This window comes from Chionomys nivalis, chromosome 1, assembly GCF_950005125.1.
Source record: "Chionomys nivalis chromosome 1, mChiNiv1.1, whole genome shotgun sequence".
Lineage (NCBI taxonomy): Eukaryota > Metazoa > Chordata > Mammalia > Rodentia > Cricetidae > Chionomys > Chionomys nivalis.
In genome coordinates, this window is record NC_080086.1 from 151,931,641 (window position 1) to 151,952,704 (window position 21,064).

General features: G+C 45.4%; 1 protein-coding gene across 4 annotated transcripts in view; it reads left to right on the forward strand.

Annotated features, from left to right (window-relative positions):
- The window catches only part of Dpp6 (dipeptidyl peptidase like 6), an 887,986-nt gene that overhangs the window by 635,328 nt on the left and 231,594 nt on the right, over positions 1-21,064 (forward strand). For all 4 annotated transcript variants that reach the window (XM_057791926.1, XM_057791942.1, XM_057791918.1 and 1 more), the window contains exon 5: positions 8,098-8,172. In XM_057791926.1, the coding sequence (XP_057647909.1) occupies positions 8,098-8,172 (75 nt within the window). The remainder of the gene's footprint in view (positions 1-8,097; positions 8,173-21,064) is intronic.

Sequence of the window (21,064 nt, forward strand, 5' to 3'; positions counted from 1 at the left end):
GCTTGTTTTCTTCTTGGCAAAACTGGCCTTTGGGCAAAGAAATGCTCATACCTCAACCACTGACAAGGTACATAGTGTCCAGAAATGGATAAGCAGGAATGTCAAATCTTGCCAAGACAGGGTAAAACAGTTTTGAAAAATTTCCTGCCTCTGAAAATGGTCTGTCAGTTGTTCTATGCCTTAGCCAAAGTTGGTTGCTTCAACATTGCAAATGAGACTTTGGGTGATTGCCCAGGTAGCCAGTTGTCTCTGTCATTTGTTGCACATTTTGGAAGTTGCTTGATTTCACTTCCTGTTTACTCAAGTAACATTATTTCCCTTCTCGGATCTTCAATGGGATTGAAGACTAGATAGCTGTAGTTACTTTCCTCTCATGACTTGGCCAATTTATTTATTATACAAGACTTAAACTAGTTAGGATAGGATAATTATTAAATATACTTCTTATTACTATATATAATTTTGTATTAGGCTTAGAAATCTCTTATTTAAACAAAAGGAGGAGATGCTGTAGGAAGTCTTACAGCCAGTGGTTACCTGCCCACTGAGGTGTGGCCTCTTATACTATATATGCTGATGTAGAGCATGCATCCAGCCTCTTCAGTTTCTAATCTCCATTCAAGCAGAGGGTTCTGATTTATGAGTCTACCCCTAAAGAAATAACTCTCTATTTCTCAATTCTGAGCTAGTGTCGTATTTTCTTTTAAGTGTCCTTCTTCAGATGAAGGAGTTGGTAGTGTGTATGCTGTAGGGTTTGCTGGGCAAAGACACAGTTCACACCCAAGGCAGACAGCACCTTAGGGCATGCATCATGAGATCCCTCTTTAAATGAGTCTCTTCTAGAACTTTACATTTACTATATTCAGACCATGGTTGACCCTGAGTAATGGATGCTGTGGAACGCAGACCACAGATGAGGGGCCTGCTATAAGTCATACCTCAGGTTCATGGAGGACATCTGTTTCTTAGCAGGCTGAGGCTGTGTTCTGCCTCTAATAAAGATGCCCCGCTGCCATACTGTGGTTGTGGCTTGCGGGCAGGCTTCTCTCTAAACTCCTCCTTCGAGTTCGAGACCAGCCTGGTCTACAAGAGCTAGTTCCAGGATAGGCTCCAAAACCACAGAGAAACCCTGTCTCGAAAAACAAACAAACAAAACAAAACAAAAAAAAAAACAAACAAACAAAACAAAAAAAAACTCCTCCTTCTTTCTCCCAGCATTCATTTTAGTTTTCCCTGCCTAGCTCTGTCCCACCCTATCAGGCCAAGCCAGTTTTCTTTGTTAATTAATGGTAATCACAGCATTTAGTGGGGAATTCCATATCACCTCCTCTTCATGACTCATCCCTTGTTGATTTTCATAGATTCTTGGCTTTTGTTGTTTTGATGAGCCAATGAGTTTCCTTAGGATTGTTTAGCAGCCATGGGAAAAAGGTTAATTAAAAGAATGTTGACACCTTACCAGTCACTATACCACTGAAGAAATGTCTCTCACTTCCTCATCAACTACTCTTGCCCATAGATCATGGGGAAACACATGGCAGAGGTGTCCTAAAGAAGAAAATATTTGTTGTGGCTCAGACAATCATGACACAAGACATGGAGATATCACTCCCTTTTCAGGTTGCAACAGCAGGAGCCCATCACGGTGGACCAAGAAGCAAAGAGCCTTAAAACTAAGGTGGGCGGTACCATCAAAGGTCTACCCCTAGTGGCCTGGTTCAGCCAACCATGTCTTACATCCTAAAGCTAGGGAGCAAGCGTTTAAAACACAGGCCTTTTCATGGGGGCCATTTCCAACTCAAAGCACAACCTCATATATGAGCCTGAGCACCTGAGATAGCCATGAAGTCTGCACACTTACAGTAGCATGATCTCTGCTGCTTACATTGAAAGCACACAACAGCCATCACACTCAGACTGATGGCAATGGTAGCTTTGCCCCCTTGCTGTGGCTGGGCCTGATTAGTACTTTCTGACTGCTCATATTGGTGGCCAGATAAGAACAAATATTATTTCCATTTTACAGAAGCAGGAGCAGTTAAGAAATTCTCAAACTTTCCCATAGAAAGTTTGATGTAAACAGGATGTAACCACAGACTGTCTGAGCTCACAGTCCAAGCTTATGGCTATTTAACTTTAAACATAAGTAGATAGGAAGTGGTAAAGACTAGAGAATTCAGAAGGTGGCTCCAGTCATGTGAGCCTTTGATTCTGAATTATGTCCGTGGTATGAACTGAGCTGAGGGAGACAAGGACCCTCCTAGAAGGCTCTACCAGCACCATTGTAACATCACAAATGCACAGAATTCAATCCTAATTGTGTTAAAGTCTGTAATAGTTTTTAAAATCAATTATTTGGTTTAATACAAAAGAATTTCTCAAAGCTAGCAAGCCCAGAAGCTATATAATAAGAATGTTGACTATAGTTAGACTACTTTATAACTTTTAAATTTTAGACATTAAAAACATAAATAACTACTTAGGTGGACAATATTCAGGTAACAAATACATAGCATCTGAAATCTATGGATTAATTCTTCCATGTGGGTTGGTGAAAGTCAAGGAACCAGTGGAACGAGGAAAGATCCCAGAAGTTACTCAGTGGAGCTGAATTGGGAGTTGTTCAGTGGAGGCTGAACTGGGGCTTCATCATTTGGGAAGCTGATCACCAGTGGAGAGTCTCAGAGCAGATGATAACAAGGCAGTTTGTCTATCTGTTATTCACATTAGCAGAAAAGGTGGGCCTGGTACCTAAATGTCCGCAGCCATGGAGGTACAAGGACAGGAACGTCACAAAGGCTCTAAGATGGGAGCTGGGACTTCTCTGAGCATTCCTTGGATGCTTGCTGCCTTGAGTTAGCTTGACCTCATTTAAGCCTCATCTAGGGCTGGATGCAGCCTGATCTGGGTGCAGGAGGTCGTGTCTTCCAGCATACATTACATCACCTCATAACAAATTAAAAGCTAATCATTTATTCATTCAGAAAGCATTAACTATAATCCAGAGGCCATCAATACAGATGCTAGGAAGGTCATAAAAAGCTGTGCTCAACCTTAACCCAGTTAACTTGACAGCATACATAACCTGGACGACAGCATGCTGGGTAGGGTGGTTTGAATGAGAATGGCCTCCATAGGCTCACGTGTTTGAACACTTGGTCTTCGGTTGATGGGACTGAGAAAGATTAGAAGCTATGACCTCTGAGGAGGTGTGTCCTAGGGTATGGATTCTCTCTGCCTTGTGGTTGTGTCTCACAATATAAGCTCTCTCAGCCATGGCTCCAGAACCATGCCTACCTGTCTTCTTCCATGCTTCCTGCCGTAATGGTCAGACTCTAAGCCTCTGGAACTGTAAACCCCAAATAAATGCTCTCTTTGTGATAAATTGCCTTGATTCTGGTGTTTTATCACAGCAATGGAAAAGTAACTAAGACAACCCCTTATGGCTATCATAGAAGGAACAGCTTTGAAACCACTTCTAGAAAATGTAAGACTCAAAGCAAAGAACTTCCCAACATTTAAGGAAGAAATATCAATTTAATGCAAAGCTATACTATGATGTTAATATGTCCCCCAAAATTCCTATGTCAGAAAACTAGCCCCCAAATCCTTAAGGGATTTGGAGGTGGAACTCTTCTGTAGTAATCAGGAGTAGATGAGGCTTTGAGGATCTGGTCCTACGATGACACAGGTGGCTTTGTAACAAGAGGAAGAGACACATGAGCTCGTACCCTTGCCTAGTTCACAATGTCACAGTGAAGCTGGACAAACCTCACCAGATGCCTGCATCTCTCTCTTGAACTTTCCAGACTGCAGAACTATGAACCAAATCAAATATTACTCTCTATAAATTTTTCTCAGATCCTTTGTTACAGTAATAGAAAACAGAGAAAGACAGAACAAATAGCAGAAGATGAAGAAATGCTTCCTACATCTATTCTGTAGCTAGTAGTGCCTTGAGATAAGAACACAATCAATATACTACTAGAGAACTATATCCCTCATGCTCACAGATGCAGAAATCTCCAAAATAACATGGGGATATTGAGCCCAGAAACATTCACAGGAGGTAATACATCATGGCTGGTTATAATTTATTCTGGGAATGTAAGGTTGACTTCACATCTGAAGATAAAACAACATCATTTATCATATTGACAGACTAAAAAGAACAAAACAACATCATACATACAAAATCGCCTCGTAATATAGGAAAGGCATCATCAAACCCAACACACACTCAATAAGAAATCTCAGAGCAAGGTACTGATGAACAAACAAATGACATCACCTACAGAGAGACTTAGAGGCTACCATACAAAAAGGGCAAAGGCTAGATGCCTCTCCTTCACAGTCCAGAAAGCCAGCAATGCCCACCTTCTTCACACGTCTGTGGAGTGGGATTGAGTACCAGGTAGGAAGAGAAGAATCTACCCATAGAAAAGATGACTATAAAGAAGATTCCAAGAATTCTGTGTTTTAAAGCCACAAACCCAAACTTGGAAAGGCTTCTGAATGTAAAGTCGATGCCCAAATCCAATCAATCCCCTGTATATTAGCAGCTCATGATTGTATATTGACATTGAGACATCATCTATTTTCCTATCTCTGAAACATCCATCGTGTTGAATAGTTAGAGATGAATGTAACGAAACAAAGGTGAGACCTGCATAAGAAAAACTACAGAACCGTTGAGGGAGATGGAAGATTGGAACCAGAAGCCTTCCTATTGAGGAGAACAGAGAGTGTGAGATAAATGAGAGGGTGCTAACTTAGAAAATAATTAGTTAGGTCACAGGAAAACAAGCAGAATATCACTTTGTGGAGAACAGAGACAAAGCTGTTTGTTACTTTATCTGTCTACTAACCATTGAAGGACTTACTTAGAAGGTGGTCTTAAGGAAACGAAAGCTTGGACCGTTCCAGGCAGAGAAGAGGAAGTGCAAACCTTGCATGTCTGCATGCCTGGCCTGCTCTGGGAAGGTGTAGAGAAAGGAATGCCAGGAGTGAAGGGTAAAGAAGAGGAAATGTGGGCAGACAGCAGGGAGGGCACAGGGCAGAACTGGCCTGTTGGTCATCGGAGCTGGAGTCATGACCTCTGGAGAGGTGGAGAGCTCATGGGGATTTCCCGCAGGGAACCAGATGGCGAGCTACACATTTCAATGAGGTAACACCCTGATCACGGAGGAGAGACTGCTCGCCAGTGCAGTCAGGAGCTAGGGAAGGATCTCAAGGAAGTGTGCTCACCCAGGTGAGGGTGGGAGCTGAAGCAAGAGCATGAGGGCTCAGAACATATTTCTACAGAAAGCTCAGGAGAATTCTGAGCAACTGAATAGAAGATATAAAAGAGAGTAGAGAGAACAGGAGAGAAGGGGGTAGCAGTGAGGGAGAGGGGAGCTGACTGAGTCACTGTGAGCAGTTAGTTACTTTCATCTGAGAGGAGGGAGAAGCAAAGGAACTGGAAAGGGAGGACAAAGGACTGAGAGATGAGCGCCAGACATCCAGGCAGAGCTGCCAGGAGACAGTTGTCTGCTTAAGGCCCCATTCAGGCTTCCCTTATCTCCTCAGGGGGCGTGTACACTGGACTCCTCCACAGCAGGTATGGGGTTTTTAGAGTCTTTGGGCAAATGACTTCTTCATGAATTTGCATCCGTCTTCCTCCCAGCATTCCATTTAGTTTTCCCCACCTACCTAAGTTCTGCCCTATCAACAGGCCAAGGCAGTTTCTTTATTCATTAACCAATAATAGCAACACATAGACAGAGGACATCCCACACCAAAACATAAATAAAATATCATTATAGTCCTGAGATTAGCTGGCATCACTTAGGGAATGGTTTTCTCTAAAAGATTGAAGGGCCCAGTGTTACACCTGCACTCCCAGGCTTGGAGCCAGAGAATGTAGGAGACTCTAAAGAGCAGGAAAAGGGAGGTAGGTGAGAGGGGTGAATAGGAGTGTGTGTTTGTGTGCATGCATGCATGTGTGTCTGTGGGTGCATGCATACATGTGTATCTGTGGGTGCGTGCCTGCATGTGTGTCTGTGAGTGCATTGCGTGCATGTGTGTGTGTCTGTGTGTGTGGTCATGCACACATGTGCACGCATGTGTGCTAGAAGCCAAGGGCAGACAGTATTGTGGAGAGAGAGAAGGGATACGTTGTCTAATATGATAACAGCTGAACTATGGCATTTACCAAAACAACACCAGGGCACCTGGAGAAGAGTGATTTGGGCTAAATAGTGGGAGTGTGATGCAGGAATTTAGGGGTAGGATGTAGGAGTTCAGGAGAGAGCATGGGAACCTTATCGCATATTTGTCTGAGGATAAGGCCAACGTTACCTGTGCCATAGGCAGCAAAGAATGAATGTACCTAGGAGCTAAACTACCATAGAAACCCCAACTTACACCTCCAATGATCGAAACTGAGGGAAGATCACATTAGAAATCACTTCAGAGGAGGATGAGACTGTGTGTCCATATATCCACAGTGGAGTACAAATGTCATTTGTGGAAGGTGATTTATCAAAATCTGTTGAACTTGTTTTAAAGCCACCCTTCATCATCATTCTAGCCCTTAAATACTTAAGCTATAAAAACAGATCCATGCCCACATCCATAGAGACCTGTGGGCGGAGTCTTTGGTGTGGCGCTGTGGTCACAGTTGCTGCGAACAGCTGTGCAGTTGTTCCCCTGTTCACAGTTTCTAGATCTGTGATTCCCCATGTGGTAAAGTTTACTGCCCCCCACAGGGCAATCACACTCTGAGAACATTGGCATCATCTCTACCATGGCAGGAGCACAGTCGAGCCATCCTGCATCAGTCCCGTATTGGTGTGTCAGCTGAGACAGAGCACAGAGCATTCCGCTTTCTTGCTCAGCTCTCACACTGAACAGTTGCTTTTCTCCTGTGGTCTGGAGAGCACTATGTTTGCCGCATGTTTATCTGTGGGTGATCCCGCGCTTACAGAGGTTCCCAGGGCTAGTGCTCCTGAGAACCAGAAGGTTGTAGTATGTGCACTCAGTAGAGACATTGTGGGTGCAGGCTCAGCTTTCTGTGGCTATTACAGTGCTTCTGGACAGGAGTTCAAAGCTAATAGTTTGGCCATGTCTAACTAATAAGGTATCTTTAAACAAAAATGCATTTAAAAAATGTGGACACAAAGGCATGAGGAGCAAAATCCTGGGTTCCCCTGGGTATAAGGATCCAGTGTGCACTGGTTTAGTGTTCATGGTGACTTTGGGAATGCAGCCACTGAGAACCGCCCTACCCATAGTGAAGACTGCATGAATGAAGGTATATGAAGGTGATACAGTTAGCACAATGAGCAATGATCCGGACAAACCAACTCTTTGCAATCATTTTCTTAAGGTTTCATTGCACGAGAAGAAGCTGAGGCACAAGGCATTGTCACTTCCAATGGCATGGCTCACTCTCCAAGTGGTCACTGCAGCACTGTGGAGTGATGGACACCAGACTGATTATGAGGGCCCTAGGGGGTGAGGTGGGGTCAGAACAGAAGTGTGTGCCAGGGCAGAGGGCAGGGTGGGTCCGAGGAACCTCATGGTTGGTGATGCACATACTCAAAGTGAGGGCTGCATACGAAGGAATCTGGTGGAAAAGCAAGCATGCCCTCTGTGTGCTGACTCCCAGGGAGTCCCACAAGGGGAGTCCCACAATGCTGAAGAGACAAGTTATGGAACAGTGTGCAGAATCTGCTTCTGTTTTAGTAGCAACTCTACTTAGTATATGAGTCTTAATGTAAGAATGAAAGAAAAAGAATTGAGCATCAAGAGACTGGGGGTCTTACAGGAAAATGATGCTTGTTTTTATGTTTGCGTCCATAGATTTGCTCCAACAGACACAATAAGGACCATTTTGTTGAAACCTGAAATAAAGCACAAATAGAATTTTTGAAAGCATTGATTAGCTGCGTTTTGATTAGCTAAGAAAAGATATAACCATACTTACTATTGCTGGTTCCCTGCTTAACTTATCTCAGTAGAGGATTTTGAGGATGGCTCCAGTGTTGCAAAAAGATTCAGAGTTGTTACAGGCAACACCTGTAAATTCTGTTTTCTTTTTTTTTTTTCCTTTAGGAATTCTTAAGAGCCGTCAGATACGAAATATCCCCGGATAGAGAGTATGCGCTGTTTTCCTATAACGTGGAACCGGTGAGTTTGCCTCTTCCCCTTAGATAGAGGAATTGTTTTCTGTTCTGCTACCTTCTGAGAGTGCTTCCTGAATGCACCTTCCTCATGATCTCCAACCCTGAAACAGTTTGCATACCTTGGGTAGCCTCTTTCCTGTGTCATACCACCACATGAGAGAGAGGAGAGACATACAAACTTTCTTGGCAGGAACAATGACTCCTTTTGAAAGATATTGCGAGGAGATACCCCTTGTAGTTCCCCAGTTCCCAGTGAAATGATCAATTTCGGACCTGAAACAAAAGGCAGTCCCCAGTGGATTCTACCTGCCCTCCCTGGCCTTGCCGGAGTCCTGGTGAAAGTTAAGTCACTTTCCCGTATGTGTTTTCTGGCTTGTTGGTGCTTTATGAGTCTCCCACGCCCTAAAATCTTGCTGAAGTTCATTGTAAAAGTTTCACCCTGGGTTTGAGCAGCTGCCTAAACATCCATTCCCTGCCTGGCTCTTTCTCATTCTTAGTTTCTTGCAGTTCACTGGTCTCCAGTTCTCCTGAGATCATCTTGTTAGTGTTTCTTGCCCCTCCCATGGGGTATGAGCCCCTGAGAGGTGCCTCATATCAGAGAGGCTCTGTGGTGAGCCTTGTGTGGGAGAGGTACAGGTTTCTATCCCGTGACAAATGCTGAGAAATTGGTGACTGTGGAGCAGTAATCCAATTCTAAAATTTTCTAAAAGTTTGGCAACCAAGTTATTTGTGGATGTTTCAACTTTATTCTAGTAAATGTAGATCATTGACGGTCTATCTTAATTTTTTGAATGTCTGTTATCCAAGAGTGTTCATTTTCAATCTCTAAATTCTCGAGGATAGTTGGGCATCTGGGTCCATTTGATCAGGTGAGTATGGATTCTCAAAGGAGAGCTTTCGCCTTGTCACTGTCTCTTTTGCTGTGCCCAGCTGTCAGGGGATGCCTTGAGCTTTGTGTGACTGAGTGTGGTATCCACAGAGCACAGCTCTCTCAGAAACTGCCAGAGCTGCAGTGGATACCAACCGGTACCTGCAGCACTCTGGATTCACTGCGCCAGCCTGAAGTTCAGGTTCTCTTGAGTCTTTTAATCGCTAAACCAGCCAACAGTGGGATCCAGCATGTCCCACCTCCAGAAACCTTCAATGCAGAGCTGTGTTTGTTCCTCAGAATGTACTGAAGGGTGCTGTCAGGCACTCACTGGCGCAGGGGTGCTCTTGTGTTAGGTTCCATGTATCTGTGCCATGTCCTGTGCCAATTCCTCCTCTTCCCCAGGACTCCTTTCAAAGGACACCCTGCAGTCCCGTCACGACTGACAGCCATTTGGTAGAGATGATTTGTCCAACATGAGTCTCTGCCACATGGGACACTAGCTAGAAATGAGACCCTTGATGTGACCCTTGCTCGCTCAGCTGTTTTTATTGAAATTTAAAGTAAGGCCCAAAACAAAAGTTCAATTTGTTTTCTCAGCCAAAGGAAAATACAGGACTTTGAAAGGATTCAGAGAACAATAAAAGCATTTAAATATATATAGAAAAAGTATTTGCTTCCTGTGATAAACGCCATGAGCAAAAGCAACTTGGGGGAGTAAAGGGTTCCTTTGGCTGACTCTTCCCAGTCACAATCCATCACCAAGGGGAATTGGGGCCGAACCTCAAGACAGGAACACGGAGTGAGACACATAAAGGACGAGGGATTGGCTCACTTTCCACCTTGCTCTCTGCCAGCTTCCTCATGCAGCCCAGCTCCACTTGCTAGGGCTGAGGCCTCGCTCATCAGTTCCTCAGCTGGTTGCACAAACCTCTTGGAGAGAGGAGGCAGTTCTTCAGTGGGTCTTTCCCTTTCCTCAGGATATTCTAAACTGTGTCCAGTTAACAATTAAAATCTAGCCAGCAAAATTGAAAATCCCATGGTTAAAAGTAGATATTTACTTCTAACTTGAGCAGTAGTTGTTAATTCAGTACTGAGTGGCTACCATGCCGTCATTATGAGGACAGATTCCCAGAATCCCTTCTGCTTCGGGAAGAGCCATGAAAGGGGATGTGCATGGATTCCTACCTGTCCATCAGGGAGAACTTCCTGACCAGATGATCATTATAAACATTTCTAGAGAAGGGGGTGGATGCTTTCATGAAGAACATATTAACCTGTAATTATGGAATAAGTGGGGTAATTATTATTAAGAGGCTTAGGTTAATAATATAATGATTAATTTACTAATAATATAAAAGAACTCATATGCAAAGGAATCTGAGAACTGTAATTAAAGTTAAGTTCTTCCTTACTGCGCTGTACAGTGAAAGGTTTGGTATTCCCAGGGGGTGCATAGCATTTCCCAAGGGGGCGGTTTTTCAGTTTTAACATAGTGCTTGTATTAATTTTTTTCATGCGATATATTCTGATTGCATTCTTTTTTCTTACCCAACTCTTCCCAGATTCCTCTCACCACCCTGTCTACCCAACTTCAGATGTCCTCTCTCTTAGGAAATAAAATTCAGAACAAAAAAATGCACACCTGAAAACAAAGGGGTTCACTTTTCCTGAGTCATCTCCCCCAAGCATGGGGCCTGCCCCAGTGTGATTGGCCACCCAGAAACCCAGTGTCACGCAGGCCATTGGAGGAAACCAATCCTCCCTCTCTCAACATCAACCACAAATAGCTTCTTGGTTAAGGTTGGGACTCCACGATCACCTCCCTGTAAAAGTATTAGTTATCACATAGATTTGAGAGAAAATAAATTCAGTCTTGTTTTTCCTGTTTTCTAGACATAAAGTATCTGTGGGTACATAAGCAGTGTGCCTAGAATGCGGAGTATCATGTTCTTATGTGTGTGTGGTTCCAGCCTCATGGCCACAAATGTATATTTTCTATTTTCACCATCTCCTCTCTTCCCTAAAGATTACTCCTGCCTCAAAGAGCTAATGTTTGTCACATGAGTTCTGTTTCAGAGATAGAAAGGGCTTCCTGTCATTTCTCAGGGCACATCTTCTGGAGAATTCTCCTAGAACTAAGCTGGGTGTCATGGGAATCGTAGTTTTTAATTTGTAGTTTAAAAGTGATACTAACTCCCAATATGAAAAAAATGCTTTGAAACAAACTTGCTTCATTAGTGCAATCCTGTTCCTTCCTGCAGAGAGTGGCTGACAAGCATGGCACGTTTCCTAAGCTCTGCGGAGGAAGAGAAAAAATAACTTAGATTGCAGTATCTTAGACCATTTCAAAATACAGATGCACTTTGTTAGAGAAAAGAGAAAATCTATCTGCGAAAGATTCCTCCTTGGATAACACTTTCTTTTAAAAAGCCCCGAATATTTGCACATAATTTGACTTCCGTGTTTAAAAATGACATCGAGGTGGGGCTGTTTTTAACACCCTTTAACACCATTCAGTCCAAAATAAAATAGCATTTTGTTCAAAAGATGGTCTAAATAAAGGCCCAGTCACTCAGTCACCGATGCATGTAACAAGAGACCTCAACATGCGTGGCTTAAAACAAGCAGTATTCATATCTCATGGTTTCTGTGGGTCAGAAATCAGGGCTCAGGTTAGCTGGGTCTGTTGACTTATTAAGTCAACAGTGTAAAGTCAAGAGCCATTATCATGTTTGGGTGTGGTGGCACAGACCTGTAATCCCAGCACTTGAGATGCTGAGACAGGAGGACTGCTATGAGTCCAGTACTATCGTTCTGAGGATCTAAGTAGTATCTTTATTTTGCTGATCCTGAACACACAGCAAGACGCATCCCCTTTCTCCTGTAAACTTCATTGTCATGCCTATACTGAGTTGTATAATGAGTTATAGATCAGGACTCTGCCACAAAAACTGTCATCATCATCATCATCATTACTATCTTCATCATCATCTGGACTACAGTCACATCTTGAGACTGTGGCAAGGAATGGTCCATCCCTAATTCCTTTGCATGGATATTGATAGGGCTCCCTCATGGGCCAGAGAACATCCTCAGCATCTCCCCAAAGACCCTCTAAAATGCAGTGGCCTGTTCTTCAGAGCAGCAAGCAAGAAGAGTGCCTGTCAGTATTTCTGATCCGTTGTAGAGGCTCTAAAATTTAGCAACAAACTTGGATAGTTAAATTTCCTTGCGTTTGCTGGTACCTTTCTTACAGAGTTTTATAAGTTATGTACTCAGAAGGGAAAAAAAAAAATGAGCCCATATCTTATACCCATACTTACTGATGGCACCCCCAGCCAGCTGGGGAGGCAATCGGGTGCTTCGTTACTCTTTGGACAGGTGGTAGTTTGGAGAGATGACTTTGAGACTCATACCCAGTGTCATTACCATGTCATACGTCTCTTGGTCATGCCCAACATGCCCTGTGGGCATTGGCACTGAAGCCAGAAATGGACCTGTGAGACTTGAGCAGCCCCAGGTAACCGGCCTTCCCAGGAGACGAAAAGTAGCATTTTTCTTGATTTTCTAACTCTTAAAATATTTCCTATGCTGGTTTATAGCCAAGTAGCAGACATTTGATCATTTTTGCTTTTCTCAAAGTTGCGTAACAGATGCCAGTGAAGAATCCGAAAGTTGAACAATCCTTCAGCCCAACAGCTTCTATCTTGGCGGGGAATGGTGTGAGGTGCTCTGGTTGGCTCCCTCCTCAGAATAGCTCCCTCCTCAGAATGGGGAAGCCATTCCTCATCCCTGAGGAGAGGAAGCATCTTCCTCCTCTCAGCGATTATAGGTGCTATGTAAGCTTCCTTCTCACAGGATAGAGAGGTTTCCCGTATAGCTTCTTCCTCGGGGAATAGGAGTGACTTCTTCCTCACAGGGAAGAGATGTGAGGTGCCCTGTTCACCTCCCTCCTCAGAATACCATGTGGTCTGAGTACAGCTGTGCCCTCAGATGAGACATGATGCTGTGCAAGCATTCTCCTCAGAGGGCAGAGGTGTCTGGTACAGCTTCTTCAGTGGAAAAGGCTGTGAGGTGCTTTTCACGCTTTCTCCTCAGAGGGCAGAGAAGTGTGAGGTGCGATCTACAGCTCTTTACTCAGAGCACATGGTGTGCTATGTATAGCTTCCTCCTCAGAGGGGAGAAATGTCTTCAGATGAGCGAGGTGCCCTGTACACCTTCTTCCTCAAGAGAGAAGAGATGTGTGAGGTATCGAGTGCAATTTCCTCTTCAGGGGGTGATGCTGCCATGTAAGCTTCCTCAGAGCAAAGGGACATCCTATAGACCCTGTCATAGGAGAGAGGGTGTACACTGCATGTAGCTGCTTGCTTCTCCCCTTACACGGTCATCCACTCAGTCAAGAAGAAAGATATGATGATGCCAAGGTGTATACTACAATAGTGAAACAAATTTCCTCTTCAAGAAAAATCTTTTTCCTGCACTTTGTTAGTTAATGTAGCCTATTTTACCACCTGAGGGACTTTGAAATATAATATTTATGTACAGCTGAAAAGCACCCAAACATGAATAGACCTGCTTCGGCATACTTGGCGGGATGAATCCCATTTAAATTCTATGATCTTCCATGCACATCTTCGGTGGAGTTACACACACAAATCACACAAATGCACACACACACACACAATCATTACTATTTTTAAAGAACATGAGGGCTGGGGAGATGGCTAGTGGTTAAGAATGCATATTGTTCCTTCAGAGGACCTAAGTTCAGTTCTCGGCACCCACATTAGGCGGCTCACAACTACCTGTAACTCCAGCTTCAGGGACTCCAACTCTCTCACTGGCCCCTTCTCCTGGCCTCTTTGGACACTGCTCATGTACACACATTTTTTTTTCTGTGTCTCCTTCCAACCAACTTTCTTTAGGAGCCAAACTTCTTTTGGTGGCGGAGGGAGGGTGTTTTGTTGCTCTTTTCTTTTTTTGTGACTTCATAAAAAAAATGATGAGTTTCATTGTGGCATTTACATACATATTTTGGTCTTATTGATCCTCCTCCCCACACCTGCCGTCTGTGCCTTCCTCACTCTTGCTAGTCCCCTTCGTCCCCCAGATTCCTTCCTCTGCTGTCACAGAGTCTGTGTCCGATGACCGTCTTCTCTCTCCATCACCTTTCTGCTTTCATGGTCACCTTTCTACTTTCATGACCTATACTCCCCTGGATAGATGTGAAACATAAAATCGAGGCTGTCACAACAAAAGAAAACATGAAACATATGGTGTTTGTCTTTTAGAGTCTGATTTATTGCATGTAACATAGTAATCTCTAGCTCCATCCATTTACCTGAAAACGCCTTGGCTTTCTTTATAGCTAAAAACCGTTCCACTGTGCATATATCTGCTAGGTCAGATATCCAAAATGGGGAAACCTGAGCAAAAGTGGTAGAAGGTAGAATTATTATCAGAAAATAAAAGCACGGGGGTACATTGATCAAAGACAGAGCTTGAGATGAGGTTAATAGAAGAAATGGGCCATGAAGGAGCCAGTGGGGGTTAGCCAGCTGTCCTGGAAGTAAGGGGTGGCCCTTTACTGTAGGATACACTCATTGATGTTTTGGGAAAAGGGGAGAATTAGAGATAGTCCGATTATGGAAGATGACATCAGAAAGAGCTCCTAAAAAAAAAACAAGGTGACCTCCTGAGGCCAGGCTTCTGTGTAGGAAGAACACGTAAGTATCAGCATTCCTGGGAGAAGCTAGGGCCATAGAAGCCACAGGTGTTTGGGAAGTGGGGGCAGGGAAGGATGGGAGCATACAACCATTCCCATGCATGTCAGAAGCCAGCTGGGAGACAGGACTGGAGACAGCCTCACCTCAGGAGCCACGGCTGTGATAATGTAGTAACAATAATAATTCTTAAAGACCAGCAGCTCGGGGAGAGGCTCTGCATGATCTGACATGACCAGTGAAGTTTGTGTAATTGGTAATAAAGGAAATGAAATGTAAATGAGGAGAGACACAGGTTTGCTAAGTGACATGGCCAGATATTAGATAGAGCACACTTAATTGTCTTTACTGTGAATGGCCATCCCTGTAATGTGGCGCGGGAGGGGGAGTGGGAATCAAATCCTTCCTAAAAGATTTGTTCTTCATTTCCCATTCCGCTATCTTTGATTGAGGGAGAGCTGGTTAGCAGCAATTATATGCAGAGCCTCGCAGCTGATTAATATGGAACAAGCTCCCCTGGCCATCTGAGCAAACAATTAGGACTTGGAGACTGACTGTGGACCATTATCGCTACTGTGTGGCTGGAGATTTTCATACCCCTGAAAACCATAAGGATTAGTAAATGTGATGGGTTAGGGACAGCTCCATTTGTGATTCAGCCCCCACTGTGTCTCAGAAATGGTTTAGCAGAATGTTTAAGTAAGATGCCATCTGCGGCCTTGCCGGGTATATGACACGATTGTCCACATAGTGCGGGGGATAGCAAACAGCCGGAAACACTCTACACATGCTTGCTTTTCTTCTGGGCCACCAGCATGATGACTTCAGTAGTAACAGACAGACTTTGCAGGGCGTAATTTCCAAACCTTTTGAGCTCCCACTTAGTCCTCGCTGTGCTCCCAGTAAGGATGCAGAATTCTCTAAAGTTCTGGCCCTCATGGCATCATACGGCAAGTGCCTTGGATTCCGGTCCTTCGCAGAGTCAAAGGTTTTCATCTTCCAGCAAGGCAGTGTTTCTACCTTACAGCTTCCTTTATTCCTGGGCTTTGTTATCATCAAAAGCCTGCGCGCGAGCAATGGGGCCCTTGGCCATGCTCTGGCAGACTCCGCGTGCTAATGCACATTGGCGCAGCTTCGAGGGGTTGCTGCGGCAGCTGCTGTGCTGGCATTTTGGACCAAGTCCATTGCTACAGTTTTTGAATCTCTAGAAATGATTAAGTAATTGTTGAATTGCCTGAACAATCCCTAAATCGCCTGTCACCTTTGGTCCCTCAATACCCTGTCACCACTAAATGGCTATAATTTGACAGGCTCTCCAGTGCCCACTTACAAGACTACAAGACTTTGCTTGCAGGTGTGTGTATGTGTGTGTGCGCGCACAGGTATGCATGCATGTACTTGGGTGCACAGAGTGTCTCACAGAAGGTGGAAATGCAGAGGAGTTGGTCCTGATAATGCTCCAGCAGTCTGCTGGGTAGTGAAGGAAACACACACTAAAAACATCATTCTTCGACATGAATAGAATGAGCAGAGCAAGAACAATGTTGGGACATGGCTGTGACTGTGCCTGGCACCTCACCTGACTGCCCACAACTTTAGGCGTTCTCCATGATTTCTGACTGCCGTGACAGCTACCAGAGATGACCCATTATCAAAAGAAGAGCCACACTTTTTATTATTGGCACTGAAGTTAGCATTCGAAGTAGCGGATGGTTACAGAATGGTGTTTGCAAACATCTGTCTCTAGTCTCCATCCTTATCCTTCCCCTCCTGCCGACCCTCACTCTTTCCACAGATGGCTTCTCTTCTGCTTTCGTGCCATGTGACTTACTCTGCCCTCTGTGCCACCACCCCTCCTTCTCTTGTGCCCCCCCCCTTTCTTTTGTAACCATAGAGTGATGGCATATGACAGTGCTGGAATTCGTGAGTGGAGCAGATAGCTACCCAGCTCTGGTTGGTTAGTCTCAGAGATGATGTGTCATGGAAGAGGAGTAGAAAGAACTAGATGCCATTCCTCCCCATCTCCTCCTGCCCATTCCCTGGCTATGGTGTGGACTTCAAGGGGTCCCAGCCCTGTTACGATCTACTTCCCCATTCGGCTGCCTCCTCAGATATCTGGGTTTGCTCAGCTCTCTCCATCATGAAGCCAAGTGAAGACAAGGAGCTCTGCCTCTGCCCACAGTTCTCTCCTCCTCCTCTCCTTCATGAGAACAGCAGCATATAGACACAACTTTTCCTTTCAGTCTCTGCCTCCCCCTTCCACTGTGTGCTGAGTCCCTAGCCTCCTGACAGCAAGGGCAGCTCCTCCTTTCGTCCCCATTTACAGAGGAAGACGCCGAGCCTTAAGGAGGCCGATGATGTCTCCAGTACAGTTGGAGGCTGTGGTACACTCTGTGAGTCAGCTCACTGGGCACCATGACCTGCTAGATTAGCTGATCTCTGCACTCGCCGCTCCCCGCTACAGAGACCGATGCAGTGATTCTACCAGCAGAATCCTTGCCCCTAGATTTGTGACTTCCCCTCTGCAAACCCCATGGCCTCATGGGACAGAACTGAGGTCACTTCCCCCTCTCCCTAGGCATCCAGGCTACATGCTCAGCTATCTTCAGCTGCCTATTTCACCTACTCAGCCAGTAATTCATCCTGTCCCGAGACTCGGAGGGTCTTCCTCACAGATATATGTGAGGTCAGCTTCTCTTCACAAATACATGCTGTCCTGGAACCACTTTATCTGCTGCTCCAGTCCCTGCATGGGGCACTGCCTGACAACAGAAGCACCTGGAAGGAACTCTCCCATATGCCAACTTGTAGGCTCTGCCCAACCCTACCATGCCGGAAGGACAGCCAGACATTGTGTGTGCTCCAAAGTTTAAGACACAGTAATCTAGATGGCAGTGACCCAACCGGTTGTACCCCCATGCAACTCCCTTGCCATGACTCCAGATTCGTGGTTCCCACTTTCTGCTTCCAGCCTGGAAGGACCCTGCATACAGTGGCTGTAAACTGAACCCATCTCTTCACCTCAAATTAGACCCTTCATGCCTGTAAAATCAATGCAGTAGAAAACACCCGTTTGCCAGGACTCTGAGCTCATGCCTGTGTCTGCCCTGGCCTGCACAACCCTGCCACTCCCCAGTCTTTTATATATGCCCCATCTGTCTTTATTGTCACTGTCTGGTGTGTCTCACCCCTATCTGTCACCTCTCCATGGACGATTTGTATCATATGTCCTCCACACACACCATCCTGTGTTCTCCAAATTGTCTTCAGGGATCATTCTGTGTGCCAGGTAGGTGACGCATCCCTCGGCTCGTTTCCCCCTATTATCCGCTGCCACAGTCACATCCATGGGTCTCCCATGGTCCTGTCCATCGGTTTTCTGCAGTCCTCTGCTGCTCTCCACTCCAGGGTTTGCCCCCTTCATTGACGATTCCCATAGTCACTAGTCTCAGAATTCTCCCAGCCTCTTCATGTCCCCTCATCAGAGTCTGTCTTCATGACCACACAGGTGTGGGGAGATTTCAAGACGCTTATGTCTCCACCCCATTTGTTGCTAAAGTTCCTTCCCAGGGACATGTGAACAGTATAATAATGACAAACCACCTTCATTCCACCAGAGTTCACCCTGGGGAGCCAGTGAGCTTATGGGACTTGTTCATAGGCATGAGGGGTTCCTGACTGGCTTATGGGTCAACCCAAATCACCCCAATTAGAGAATCTTCACCAGAATAGATAATTGTTCCCTGTAGCCACATGGATAACGCCCCCTTCCTCGAGTCTTCCCTGCCTATATGTGCTAGTCTTTCCCTGAGACTCCAGAGATCACTTACAATTAGAACAGAGTCTCAGACAAATGGCTGGAAGGAGATGCCAGATACCAGGTGAAGGTCCAGTGACCATCCACACCCCTTACAGGAGGGAATATCTAGAGTCCGCATGCCCAATTGTGACGGACTCTCATAAGACAACGGCAGTTTGACTCCGAAAAAAGAGCATGGCAACACAAAGGCCCTGTCAGAGCCCAGCAGGTGCCTCGCTCTGACTGTTTCACAGCTGTTTCTGCAGGACACACACACACAGTTACACAGTAGGGTTGCCCATGTCAGTGCTCATGGCCCCTTTCAGGCCAGGAGAGACCCTGTGAAGGCAATGTTGGCCCATGCTGTCAGAAAGCCTGCCATGGCTGGAAAGAGTTACAGCTTCTGGGGTTTTAATATGTTTAATCAGGTTGGCTTTGGATAAGCCACAGACAAGAGATCTATTTGGCTGAAGTGTGTCTCATTGCCATTCATGAGAAGAAGCCTTTAGCATGACAAATATGGAAGCCTGCCTCCCAGTTCATCTTGACAGCTCAGAATGCACCAGATGCACACACGAGCTGGCCTATTGTTATGGTGCCACCCACCTGCTGGGAACTTCCTTGCTTTCAACTAAAGAAATGTATTTTTATACCATGTAGTACAAGTTGAGTTTTTTTCCTTCCTCTTCTAAGTTTCTTGTCTGCTGTAGTTCTGTTGGTTTTAAGACCTGTATAGACTCTGCTACCAAGACCACTCACAAGTCAGGGTCCTGAAAATACCTCGTTAATGTAGAAACCTCCTTGTGCTGACCCTGCGGCCAAACATCTCTCCCATCCCATCCACAGTCTCTGGCTCTCCTCTGTCATTGCCTAGGAATGGTTCAAAGCACCATGTGCCCACATTGGGACCGTCATGCCTGGGTGTGCAGACATAGTTTGCACACCTCCCTAGAGAGCGTGCTGGGCTTTATTTCCCAATCCCTAGCCTCCTCTTCCCTCAAGGAACTGCTAAAGGCCTTCCTAAGATGACTCAGTCATTTCCCCCTCTACAGACAAGGAAAGCAAAGCCTAGTTTAATTGCTGGCATGGTGGCACAGCTCTGTACTCGTGGCTCTCAGCAGGGAGATCATGATTTCAAAGTCAACCAGTGCTCCATAATAAGACCCTGTTTCCACAGGAAGAAAGAAGCACAGCCAGCAAATAGGAGCTGATGCCTTCAAAGCCATGTGTCTCGGTAATGGCAGAGTCAAGTCTATAGCCCATCATTTTCCTGGAGCCGTTTTTTTCTGTGGCCCGACTCATCTCTCCTTTGGCTACCATGTTTAAGTTTATGTCGGTCATCAACAAGTGCAGCACAGACTGCCGGCTTGTCACACACAGGTGGATTTCTTTCAGACACAGCGAGGAGCAGGGCCTGAGGTTCTAGGCCTTGTTGAGGGAACAAGCATGTATCTGCATCTTCAGCGTGGACAAGGTGTTAAGTGCTTAGATTGTGTGTGTGTGCTCACCCAGATAATAGCAGAGCAGCTGTGGGTGACGTCAGGTTGGAGAACCTCTCATCACAGGTCTCACAGGTGCACAGGCATTGTGTGCCGCCGAAGAGGCGTCCCTTCCCAGACTCTGGTGAAATATATTCTCTTCATGCTACTCCACCCAGGCACCCCGGAGGTGTCACCAACCATCACGAATGGATGGAACCTCATTGGTTAGAATGACTTGTTCTAAGAGATACACGCGATGGACCCCTATAAATATTGACGAGGAGACAAATTAACTTGAATTCCTTCATTTGGACGGCACTGGGGCAAGCTTCTGTGTGGAGTAGACCCCTCAGTGCCCACACATTTAAAGTTTCTTCCAGCCCTGTAGCCTAGGTTTCTCATGACTGAGACTCTTCTTGCCTGCGTTGGCCTATGACTGATGGATTCTAGGACTTCATCCAACAAGTTTCACTGAGCCATCTGCTCCATACTCAGAACTTTGCCACTGTCAGCAAATTAAAGGACCTGGCTTCTCCCTGGAATCCAAATTTCTATGAGCCTCACTGCACTAATCATTTGTGTGTTTCTAAGACGGGGTCTCATTAAATCAAAATCTATGGTTTTAAGGTAATCATATACCTTCCTCTGTGTCTGGAGGCAAAAACGACCCTAGCATTTACTGCATGATCATGACATGCATACAGCTCCCTATACCCTGGCGATAGATGCACCATTCATTAATAAACAGAAGGCTCATTAAACTGCAATGGATCACTCCATCCTTGCCAAGCCATTTGTTAACCCAAACAGCATCTGGCCCCTGAAACCTACCTACATGAGCCACTCCGCCCACGCCTTGGTGTTAGCGGTTGCCTAAGTCCGCAGGTCCTAGGCTTGTTGGTTACTTTTTATTTTGCTGTTTCATCAAGTTGCGGCATGGGCAAGGATGGGTGGTACAGATTCACCAGCGTTAGCAGTGTTCTTCCATAGATCCCACCAAACCCAGCGTTCCACCTGTTCAG